Genomic DNA, 12090 nt, shown 5'->3' with positions numbered 1-12090 from the left:
ATTGATCAGTAAAAATTGGAAATTGCCCCCTAGTGTGTACGGGTTGATCGCTGGTCGGCCCGGACTCGACAGGTTGACGGGCCTTCTTCCGCACTACATCTCTAAAGTCAAAATCAAGTACGCTGGTGAAACAGCACCTCTTTTGTTTGGGCTCATTACAATCTTTGAGACTCTATACTGAATTCAAAAATTGCTTGAAATTTCTTTCTCTCCACAGATTTTAGTGTTTATTTCAATCTCAATTTGTTCATTTCTGCCCCTCTGCTGGAATTTGAAGTCTCTTCAACCTCAACTAGTTTAATCTGCAGCACTTCTCACACATTCCTGCTCTCCACCCAGTCCCTTTCATATTCTCATTTGTTTCACTGCCATTAACCTAGAACATGGACTCTCCCTCTCCCCCCTCCCCCTCTCCATTTTTGAGCTCCAAGTAATGACATCAGTTGAGCAATAGATGGCACCATGCACCTTTAACTCAACGTTTAAAAACATGATTCAACTGAGCTATGTCTTGTGAAATGTTTACTTAAATGTGAACACAATTTTAATCCAGGACAATGCAGTTTAGAGTACCATGTACAATCAGGGTGCTGCCGTGCTCCTGGATTTCTTCCTTTTGTCGTTTGCCCTATATATAATTTGTCTCTCTGTACCTGAACCTTTCTACAAAGTGTTACAGCCTGCCACTATTAGTAATTTATTTATTGGGTATATAAACTTACATTTGCTCCTTGCGTACTTAATATGAGGTACAAAATGTAAAACATCTAGTTTCACTAAAGTGGAGAAATTTGTGTTTTTATAATTTTCCTTTATCTTTGAAATAACCAATATGCTGTGTAATTTACCTCTTTATAGAGTCACACAACGTGGAAACAGGCCCTTCAGCCCAACTTGTGCACACTACCCAACCAGTCCCATCTACATGTCCCACTTGCCTGCGTTTGGCCCATAACCCTCTAAACCTGTCCTGTCCATGTACCTGTCTAATTGTATTATTAAATGTTGACAATAGCCCCTGCCTCAACTACCTTCACTGGAAGCTTAGGCTACACACCCATCACCATTTGTGTGAAGATGTTACCCCCCTCAGATTCTTATTAAATCTTTCCCCCTTCACCTTAAACCTATATATAAATCTTTATATATCCTGTTGGTAGTTAAAGAAAACACAGAACAGCAGAGGACCAGGCCCTTCTGCCCTGCCTCAACTACCTCTGCCACTGATCCCTAAGCTTAGGCATACACAGGCGGCACGGCCTGGCCAGCAGCGGCCTCTGCAGCCATTTTTGTCTGTGTGTAGTGTTTGTTATTTTATGTTGGGGGTGTGTGTGTGGGGGATGGGGGGGGGGTGGGATGTTACCCCCTGCACAGACCTTTTCTCGTATTAGTCGTCGTTGAGGCCGCAACGAGGAGCGGCCTCCAACAGGAAGAGACCGGGGACTCAGGTGTCGACTCACCGTTGCCGTCGCGGAGCTGGCCGAGTCCGGATAAGGAAATGCTGCTTTGCTATCCTGTTGGTAGCCGGAAAGGCTCTCTACAGGTCACAGACGGCGCCAGCCCATAGGACCGCTTTTCAGGCTTCTCTGCCCACAATGCCTCCATGTTGAATGGCCGCATAATGTACGCCATTAAACTAAGACCCTCTGCCTGCACTTGATGGCCGCGGGACAATCGCCATCCCACCGGGGGCTTTGACTTTGACTCTGACAGTGCAGTGGAGAGATATATCCATGTGCCTGTGTAGAAAGGATTTGTGTGTAATGTATGGCTGCAGTTGCATTTCCAAATCCAAATAATTCTGACTCGTGGTTTCCATACTGAAGATAGACATAAAGACAGCGAGTCAGGCAGCATCTCTGAAAAATAAGGATTGGCAGCTTTTTGGATCTGTACCTAACATAGAACGTGTGTGAATGGGTAAATGATGGTCGGCATGGACTCAGTGGAACAAGGGACCTGTTTCCATTCTGTATTTCTAAACTGCAAACTCTATTTTAATCAAACCCTGGTCTTTTTTTAAAGTAAGTCCATTTTTGAGTACAAACATTAACATGTTTGTATAGAGTAAAAGCCCTGTCCCACTGTACGAGTTCATTCAAGAGCTCTCCCGAGTTTAAAAAAAAAATCAAACTCGTGGTGAGCATGTAGAATGAACGTACTGGGTGCGTCGGAGCTCGGGGACGTCTCTTAGCGGCTCGTGAAGCTAACGGCAGGTACTCGGGAAATGTGGTAAGCTCGGGAAGACTCGTGAAGTTTTTTCAACATGTTGAAAAATCTTTTCAACATGTTTTTCGACATGTTGAAAAATGTCCACGGGTGTCCCGAGTACCTACGAGCGGCCATTACCGTAAATCTCCGAGTTCGAATCGGGGCAAACTCGGGAGAACTCTTGAATGAACTCGTACAGTGGGGCAGGGCTTTTGTATTTAGAAAGAAAGTGGATGGATAGAGCATTGTTTGGTATTGGCAAAAGAAATACTGAAATACTGATAATTTGAATGATTTCTGAAGATATTCGAAGTGATCTAATTTTATCTCTCTTACTTTCATTCAGCTTCATGAGCGGGTGAAAAGAAAATTGAAAGCCGACGGTTCTCCTCTGAATGGAGATCAGCTGAATGGGTTTGTGGACGGGAGCTATTTGGGGACCAAGAAGCTCCAATTGAATGGGGAATTTGTGGTTAATGGCTCCTCCAATGGGATGCCATCTATGTCTCCACTCCACCCAAGGGAAAAAAGGTCTGTTGCCAGGGATGGAACCCAAGGCAATGGGAATCTACCTATAAACTTGGACAACTTGAAGAAGGAATGTCTTCCGGATTCCAATGTGCAGATGAACGGAAACAGTGATGGTGTTGATGGCTTCACTCTTATTAAAGAGCTGAAGCAAGAACCATCTCTGGATTTAGCTTGTGTCAACCCATCAGGTACTTCTCTCTCCCAGAACAACATGTTCCCGGATATTAACTTGAACGAACAAGAATGGCAGGAGTTGTTTGATGAATTAAATCGTTCAGTGCCAGATCAAGATATACAGGATCTTTTCAATGAGGATTTTGAGGAGAAGAAGGATATTGAACCAACTGGTTCTGATCAGACCTCCTTATCAGACAACATCATTATAAAAACCGAGTTTTCTCCATCCTCATTTGAGCATGAACAAACAGGATCTCCGCAGCCTAGGCCATCTCCCTCAGGACCTTCATTCTCGAGCGTGTCTTTAGCTTCTGTGACTACTGCCCCATCAGTCTCCCAGCCAGTTGCACAAGCCACGGGGCCGACTCCTGCATGCCCAAGGCCTACATCTAGTGTTCTCCTGCCTGGCAACCCAGCGATGTCCTTAGAACGCTCTCATGCGCAGCAGCTCCAGCAGATGGCTGCCAACCAGAAGCAGAGGGCCCAACTCATGCAGAAGCAGCAGGTACAACACTCCTCGCCCAACCAGGTCCAGAACTGGTCGGCGGCTCCTACCCAAAGTCCACTGGGCAGCCCCTTCAGCCTCGAGAAGCCCAGCAGCCCTTCGTTGTACCAGCAGGGCTTCAATCAGAAACTTTCCATGGCCAGCATGCCACCAAAGAGCTCCGCCAAAGCTGGTGGCACCTACCTGCAGCCAAATCGTGTGGCAATGCTGAGCCAGCCTCCAAACTCTTTGGGGCCAAACTCCACGAGCAGCCAGGCTCCGTTGCTGAACTACGCTAACACTAAACGGTTGACCCATTTTGAAATGTCCGACGGCCAAAGAGTGGTGGTACAGAACCAGAACAAAACCGCAATGTTTGCGTACATGAGGCAGCAGCAGCAGCTTTCCCACCTCGGCGAGGAACAGAAACGACTGCTCGTGATGAAACAAAAGGAGCTGACCCAGAGTAGCATGACGTACAGACCTCATCTGCAGCACAGCCAGGTAAGAATACTGTGTACATTTCTGTTGTATAACAGCTCAGAGTCTTGCTTATTTAATGAAAACCCATGCTTGGTTTAGACATACAGCATGGGAAAAGGATCATTCACACCACTGATTCCACACTGACCATCAGTCACCCGTTCAAACTAGACTTTAGAGAAACAATGCGGAAACAGGCCCTTCGGCCCACCGGGTCCTTGCTGACCAGCGATCTCCATTCACTGGCCGACACACTAGAGAGAATTTGCATTTTTTTAACCAGGCCAATTAACCTACAAACCTGTACATCTGTAGAGTGTTGGAGCAAACTAGCGCCCATAATGTGAAAAATAATGTGGTGACAGGGAGAACGTATAAACTCTGCGCAGACAGCACCCGTAGTGCAGATCGAGCCCGGGTTTAGTTTAGATGTACAGCACTAAAACAGGCTCTTCAGCCCACCGAGTACTTGCCAACCAGCAATCCCCACACGCTAGCACTATCCTGCACACAAGGAACAATTTCCAAGACTTTGCAAGTATGATGTTGTGGGAATTACAGAGACATGGGCTGCAAGAGGGCCAGGGCTGGGAACTGAATATTCAAGGGTATACGTCCTATTGAAAAGACGGACATGTGGGCAGAGGGGTAGCTCTGTTGGTGAGGAATGAAATTCAGTCCCTTGCAAGGGGTGACATTGAAACAGGAGATGTGGAGTCAGTATGGCTAGAACTAAGGAATTGTAAAAGACCCTAATGGGACTTATCTACAGGCCCCCAAACAGTAGCCTGGATATAGGGTGCAAGTTGAATCAGGAGTTATAATTGGTATGTCGTAAAGGTAATGCTACGGTTGTTATGGGAGAATTCAACATGCAGGTAGACTGGGAAAATCAGGTTGGTACAGGACCCCAAGAAAGGGAGTTTGTGGAGTGCCTCCGTGATGGATTGTTAGAGCAGCTTGTACTGGAGCCTACCAGGGAGAAGGCAATTTTGGATTTAGTGTTATGTAATGAACCGAATTTGATAAGGAACTCGAGGAAAAGGAGCCATTACGAGGTAGTGACCATAATATGGTAAGTTTTAATCTACAATTTGAGAGGGAGATGGGTAAATCGGAGGTGTCCACTGAACAAAGGGGACTATGGAGCCATGAGGGAGGAGCTGGCCAAAGTTGACTGGATAGATAGCCTAGCAGGGATGACAGTATTTCTGGGAATAATATAGAAGGTGCAGGATCAATTCATACCTGGACGTTCATAAAGCATTTGATAATTTGACCGCAGCTATTTACAATATACATCAATGATTTCGATGTAGTGATTCAAAGTAACATTAGCAAATTTGCAGATGACACAAAGCTGGGTGGTAGTGTGAACTGTGAGGAGGACATAATGAGAATACAGGGTGACTTGGACAGGTTGGGTGAGTAGGTAGATGCATGGCAAATGCAGTTTAATGTGGATAAATGTGAGGTTATGCACATTGGTAGCAAAAACAGGAAGGCCATATTATCCAAATGGTGTCAAGTTGGGAAAAGGGGGACGTACAATGGGATCTGGGGGGTCCTTGTTCATCAGTCAATGAAAGTAAGCATGCAGGTACAGCAGGCAGTGAAAAAGGTGAATGGCAATAACAAGAGGAGTTGAGAATAGGAGCAAAGAGGTCCTTCTGCAGTTGTATAGGGCCCTAGTGAGACCACACCTGGAGTATTGTGTGCAGTTTTGGTCTAATTTGAGGAAAGACATTCTTGCTATTGAGGGAGTGCAGCGTAGGTTCACAAGGTTAATTCCCGGGATGGTCGGACTCTCTTATGCTGAGAGAATGGAGCGGCTAGGCTTGTATACTCTGGAATTTAGGATGAGAGGGGATCTTATTGAAACATATTATTAAGGGTTTGGACACGCAAGAGGCAGGAAACATGTTCCCGATGTTGGGGGAGTCCAGAAGCAGAGACCACAGTTTAAGAATAAGAGGTAAGGCATTTAGAACGGAGATGAGAAAACACTTTTTCACACAGAGTTGTAAGTCTGTGGAATTCTCTGCCTCAGAGGGCGGTGAAGGCTGGTTCTCTGGATACTTTCATGAGAGAGCTTGATAGGGCTCTTAAAGTTGACAGGGGATGTGGGGAGAAGGCAGGAACGGGGTACTGATTTTGGATGATCAGCCATGATCACATTGAATGGCGGTGCTGGCTCGAAGGGCCGAATGGCCTACTCCAGCACCTATTGTCTATTGTCTATTTACCAAAGCCAACTTGTATGTCTTTGGAGTGTGGGAGTAAACCGGAGCACCCAGAGAAAACTTGCGCAGTCATGGTGAAAACGTACAAACCCTGTATAGACTTCGCCCCTAGTCAGGATCAAACCTGGGTCCCTGACGTCGTAGGGGAGCTACTCTACTGCTGTGCCGTCGTGCTGCCCCTCAGTCTCTGCCCCGTATCTCTGGCGTTGTAAGGCAGCAGCTCTGCTGTTGCGCCATTATGCCGCCTTAAGCCCTTTAGCGATACAAGCTCTTTGGCCCAACTTGCCCACGTCAACCAACCAATCTACACTCGTCCCACCTGCCTGCATTTGGCCCATATTCCTCTAAACCTATCCTATCTTTTAGTAAGGCATCAAAGGTAAGCAGAGAACGGGTTTGAGAGGGAAAGATAGAGCAGTCATGATTGAATGATGGAGTAGGCTCCATGGGCCGAATGGGCAAATTCTAGCTCGTATGGCTTATGGTCTTATGTAGTTCATGCTGACCATAGATCACCCCATCACACCAGTTCTGTTATCCCACTATCACATGCATTCACTTCATACTTGGGGATATTTTACAGAGACCAATTAACCTACAAACCTGCACGTCTTTGGGATGTGGGTGGAAATAGGAGCAAACCCACTTGGTCGTAGGGAGAATATTCAAACTCCACACAGACAGTACCTGAGGTCAGGATCAAACCCAGGTCTCTGGCGCTCTGAGACAGCAGCTCTACTGGCCACTCCACTGTGGAGCCAAGTGATAGCCGCATTATTTGTGGTTTGATTACACAGGTTTAGTGAATGAGTAAAAGTACAAAGGTACCAATCACAGGAGACCTGTGTACCACCCTTTCCCTTATTCACAGATTTTCTATAAGGTTTACAACATCATTCTTCTTTTGTGCCTCTGGATGTTGCCAGAACTCGAGGGCCTGAGCTGTAGGAAAATGTTGGGCAGGCTAGGACTTTATTCCCTGGAGCGCAGGAGGATGAAGGATGATCTTATAGAGGTGTATATAAAATCACAAGCGTGAATGCACAGTATTTTACCCAGAGTATGGAATCAAGAACGCAAGGTCATAGGTTTAAAGTGAGAGGGAAAGATTGAATAGGAACATGAGGGACAAATTTTTCACACAGAGGGTGGTGGGTATATGGAACAAGTTGCCAAAGGAGGTAGTTGAGGCAGGTGAAATAACATTTAAAATATATTTGGATAGGTACATGGATGAGATAGGTTTAGAGAGATATGGGCCAAACTTAGGCATGTGGGACTAGTGTAGATGGAGCATCTTGGTCAGCATGGGCAAGTTGGGCTGAAGGTCCAGTTCTCAGCTGTAGGGCTGTATAACTATGATCTGTGGCCATGGTGACAGATCTTTTGCACCTGCTACTGACTGTGGTCAGAAGGCCTAGATGGGTGAGCAGCATTATTGATAGACCAGTCGGGCTGAACGCGGAGCTTCTGCGCGTTACGTAATTTATAAAATTAATTATTGTGCCTCTTTGGTTGTAAATAGGATCAACATCCAGGAAACGTCACCAGGACGCAAAATACCGTCCAGGGATCGGGTCCAACGACGCAGCCTCCCCCAGTTTCCATTGCCGGCAGCCACGGCAACGCGGGTTACCTGAGTGGCCAACAGCAGGCTGTGGCCATGAAGCAGCAGCTGCTGATGGATCAGCAAAAACAGCGAGAGCAGCAACTGCAGCTGATGGAGCAACAGAAGCAGCAGTACCTGCAGCGGCAGCAGCAACTCCTGGCCGAGAGGGTGCGTGACATGGCATTGCTCATTCAAACACTCTGACATAATCTTCACCTGTGGGGAACTGCGTCCATTTCCTGTTAACGCACGTCGAAACAAAGAACAGCCGGTGCTGGTTTATACCAAAGGTGGACATAAAGTGCTGGAGTAACTCTGGAGTAAGGTAGCATCTCTGGAGAAAAAGGACCGGTGAAGTTTCGGGTCAGAACCTAAAGAGAAGGGTCCTGACCCAAATCATCACCTGTCCTTTTTCTCCAGCGATGCTCCCTGAACCACTGAGTTACACCAGCACTTTGTTTCTATCCTCTTAATGCATCATCTCTCTTAACTTCCTTAATTTGAAGAAACCCACTAACTGCAATAAAGTTTAATACAAATGATGCAAGTGCAAAGTACTGCATCGCGGCTGGAAATAGGATACACCATCAATAGTATATTCTCAAAGTGCTGCAATAGCAGAGACAGGAGTACATGGATAAATCATGCAACGAGTTTGAGTCGGATTGGCTGCATGATTTATACATGTACCCAGGTCTCTGCTGTTGCAGCTCTTTTACCTCTGCAACTCAATGCACCTGATTTTCTGCAGCGTTCAGCACTCTAAAGCATCCTAAAAACAAGGAACTGCAGGTACGTTTAGAAAAAAAGACAGTGCTGGAGTTTGATACGAAAATAGGTGGAGGTGGCTGGTAGTGTAGAGAAAACAGGGACTCTGCAGAAGGACGGATAGGTTGAGAGAGTGGGCAAAGAAGTGATAGTTAGAATACAGTGTAGCAAAGTGTGGAGTCATGCATTTGGTAGTAGGAATAAAGGAATAGACTATTTTCTTAATAATAATAATAAATTTTATTTATGGGCGCCTTTCAAGAGTCTCAAGGACACCTTACAAAAATTTAGCAGGTAGAGGAAAAATATGTAAGAGGAATGAAATAAAAAGTAGAGACATGACTACTACACAAAGTAAATACAGAATTCAATACAAAACACAGTACAGGTGCACAACCTTTTATCCGAAAGCCTTGGGACCAGACACTTTTCGTAATTCAGAATTTTTCGGCTTTCGGAATGGAAGATTTTTAGCGTAGTGGTAGAGTGCTCGGCTCATATCCGCAAGGTCGCGAGTTTGCGCCACGATCCCAGCAGTTACTCAATCGCGAGTTTGAGTCTTCAATGTAGTTTTTTCTTGCAGAATAGGAGAGAATAGGGAGGGTTAGGCTGGGATCATTCTCTGCGAGATGATCTTAGTGCGGGAGACAAGTGTAGGAGAGGTGTACTGACTGTGTGGGCAGAACTTTGGAAGTGATTGCCCACCATTCTCAAAAGCCGCTGTGTCTCCCTGTCCCTCCAACTCCAGAGGAATTCGTTCCCCGATGGGCCGCTACGGCGACAAGTGGCAGTTCGCCCACAGCCTGAGCTGCGCCCCCTCATCCGCAACCCGGGTTCCTCTGGAGTTGGAGCGGGGCTGGGCTAGAGTTATTGCTGGCTGTGAGTCTCTGGGATCTCCGTGCTTGCAGTGGGCCTGGGGGTTGATGTCCCGATGAGGTGGCTCAGCTCGGGCTGTGGGCGGACTGCCACTTGTCGCCGTAGCGGCCCATCGGGGAGCGGCTTCTGGTGGTCCTGACGTCTCTCAGCTCCTGTCCAGGGGGATGGCCGGAGACGTCAGGACCAACAAGAACCCGTTCCCCGATGGGCCGCTACAGCGACAAGTGGCAGTTCGCCCACAGCCCGAGTTGCGGCCCCTCATCCGCAACCTGGGTTCCTCTGGAGTTGGAGCGGGGCTGGGTTAGAGTTGTTGCTGGCTGTGAGTCTCTGGGATCTCCGTGCTTGCAGTCAGTGTCCCGTTGGTCCTGACGTCTCCGGCCACCCCCCTGGAATGGAGCTGAGACTGGGAACTGTACTGCCCTTGCCCCCTCCCCCTGCAACTGCAAACAACCCCATTCTCCTGCTCACCTGCAAGGGCGGTACAGTTCCCAGCCTCAGCTCCTGTACAGGGGGGTGGCCGGAGACGTCACAGCCCGAGCTGCGCCCCCTCATCCGCAATCCGGTTTCCTCAGGAGTTGGAGCGGGGCTGGGCTAGAGTTGCTGTTGGCTGTGAGTCTCTGGAATCTCCGTGCTTGCAGTCGGTGTCCCGTTGGTCCTGACGTCTCCGGTCACCCCCTAGAATGGAGCTGAGACTGTGAACTGTACCGCCCTTACCCCCTCCCTTTGCAACTGCAAACAACCCCACAGTTCCCAGTCTCAGCTCCTGCACAGGGGGGTGGCCGGAGACGTCACAGCCCGAGCTGCGCCCCCTCATCTGCAACCTCAAGACCAAGACGTACTTTGCACACCATCAGCTTCTGTCCCTACGGGGAGCGTGTTCCTCTGTAGTTGGAGCGGGGCTGGGCTGCTGCTGGCTGTGGGTCTCTGGGATCTCCGTGCTTGCAGTGGGCCTGGGGGCCGGTGTCCTGTTGGTCCTGACGTCTCCGGTGACTGGCACTGGCTCCGACGTGAAGACAGTGCAAAGCCCCCACGCCGGTGCAATGGGCGGGGAGCTGGAGAGGGGAGGGAAGGGGTCACACACATGGCGGGGAAGCAGAGGGGTGTAGGTGGGGTGAAACTGAAGGGAGCGACAATCTTCTGCTACCTGCCCGCTGAGTTAAAAAGTTCCCACGCAAGACTCACGATACACTGTGTATCGTGAGTCTACCGTGGGAACTTTTTTAACTCGCCTTGCAGGCAGCAGCAGATTGTCAATTATTAACCCTCCCGCGCAATATACCCTCACCTTCTCTTTTATGAATGGGGATTTAGTTCCCCTTTCTTCAAGGACCGACTGGAGGTTCCGCTGTCACCTCTGCGGGCCGCCCTCGGTGAACGTCTTCAAGGACCTTTTTTCAAGGACCGAAAAAATGTCCGCTATTCAGAGCTTTTCGTTATTTGGATCGTCGGATAAAAGGTTGTGCACCTGTATGAGGCAATTAATGCACAGATGAAAAGGGACGGCACGTGGGGCTAAGGATAGGCAGAGGTGAAGAGATGGGTCTTGAGGCGGGACTGAAAGATGGTGAGGGACACGGAATTGCGGATCAGTTGGGGGAGGGAGTTCCAGAGCCTGGGAGCTGCCCTGGAGAACGCTCTGTCCCCAAAACTGCGGAGGTTGGACGTGGATGGAGAGGCGACCAGCTGATGTGGATCTGAGGGACTGTGAGGGTTGGTAGGGGGAGAGGAGGTCAGTGAGATATGGGGGGGGGGCAGATGGTGGAGGGCTTTGTAGGTGAGGATCAGGATTTTGTAGTTGATCCGGTGGGAGATGGGAAGCCAGTGAAGTTGTTTGAGGACTGGAGTGATGTGATGCCAGGATTTGGTGTGGGTGATGAGTCGGGTGGCTGCGTTCTGGACCAGTTGGAGTCAGTTGATGTAGGTGGAGCTGATGCCAAGGAGAAGTGAGTTGCAATAGTCCAGTCGGGAGGAGATGAAGGCATGGATGAGTCTTTCAGCAGCGGGCGGTGTGAGAGAGGGTCTGAGTTTGGCGATGTTGCGGAGATGAAAGAAGGAGGTTTTAATGACATGGCGGATGTGAGGCTCAAGGGAGAGGGTGGAATCAAAGATCACGCCAAGGTTGTGGGCCTGGGGAGATGGGGAGACAGTGGTGCTGTCGATGGTGAGAGTGGGGTTATTGATTTTGCTGAGTGTGGCTTTGGAGCCTATGAGGAGGAATTCTGTCTTATCGCTGTTGAGTTTGAGGAAATTATGTTGCATCCAGGTTTTTATAGCTGACAAACAGGAGTTGATATGGGAGAGGGGGGGGGTTGTGGGGGGATTTGGTGCCAAGGTAGATCTGGGTGTCATCAGCGTAGCAGTGGATGTGCAAAGGGACTTGGGAGTGCTGGTGTAGGATTCCCAAAAAGCTAATTTGCAAGTCGAATCGGTAGTAAGGAAGGCAAACGCAATGCTAGCATTTATTTCAAGAGGACTTTGAATAAAAAAACAGGGATGTAATGCTGAGGCTCTATAAGGCGCTTTTGTGAGCGATTTTGGACACCATAATCTGAGGAAGGATGTGCTAGCTCTGGAGCGGGTCCAGAGGAGGTTTACAAGAATGATCCCAGGAATGAGTTGGTTAACATATGGTGAGCGTTTGATGGCAATGGGCCTGTACTCGCTGGAGTATAGAAGGATGTGAGGACCTCATTGAAACTTACTAAATA

General features: G+C 48.4%; 1 protein-coding gene across 1 annotated transcript in view; it reads left to right on the top strand.

Moving 5' to 3' along the window:
* maml1 (mastermind-like transcriptional coactivator 1) overlaps nt 1–12090 on the top strand; it is a 49842-nt gene that overhangs the window by 16975 nt on the left and 20777 nt on the right. Inside the window, exons 2-3 of the mRNA XM_055642843.1 lie at nt 2558–3907; nt 7655–7906. Coding sequence (XP_055498818.1) covers nt 2558–3907; nt 7655–7906 — 1602 coding nt within the window. The remainder of the gene's footprint in view (nt 1–2557; nt 3908–7654; nt 7907–12090) is intronic.

This window comes from Leucoraja erinacea, chromosome 11 (genome assembly GCF_028641065.1).
Source record: "Leucoraja erinacea ecotype New England chromosome 11, Leri_hhj_1, whole genome shotgun sequence".
Classification (NCBI taxonomy): domain Eukaryota; kingdom Metazoa; phylum Chordata; class Chondrichthyes; order Rajiformes; family Rajidae; genus Leucoraja; species Leucoraja erinaceus.
This window is presented reverse-complemented; position numbering and strand designations above follow the sequence as displayed.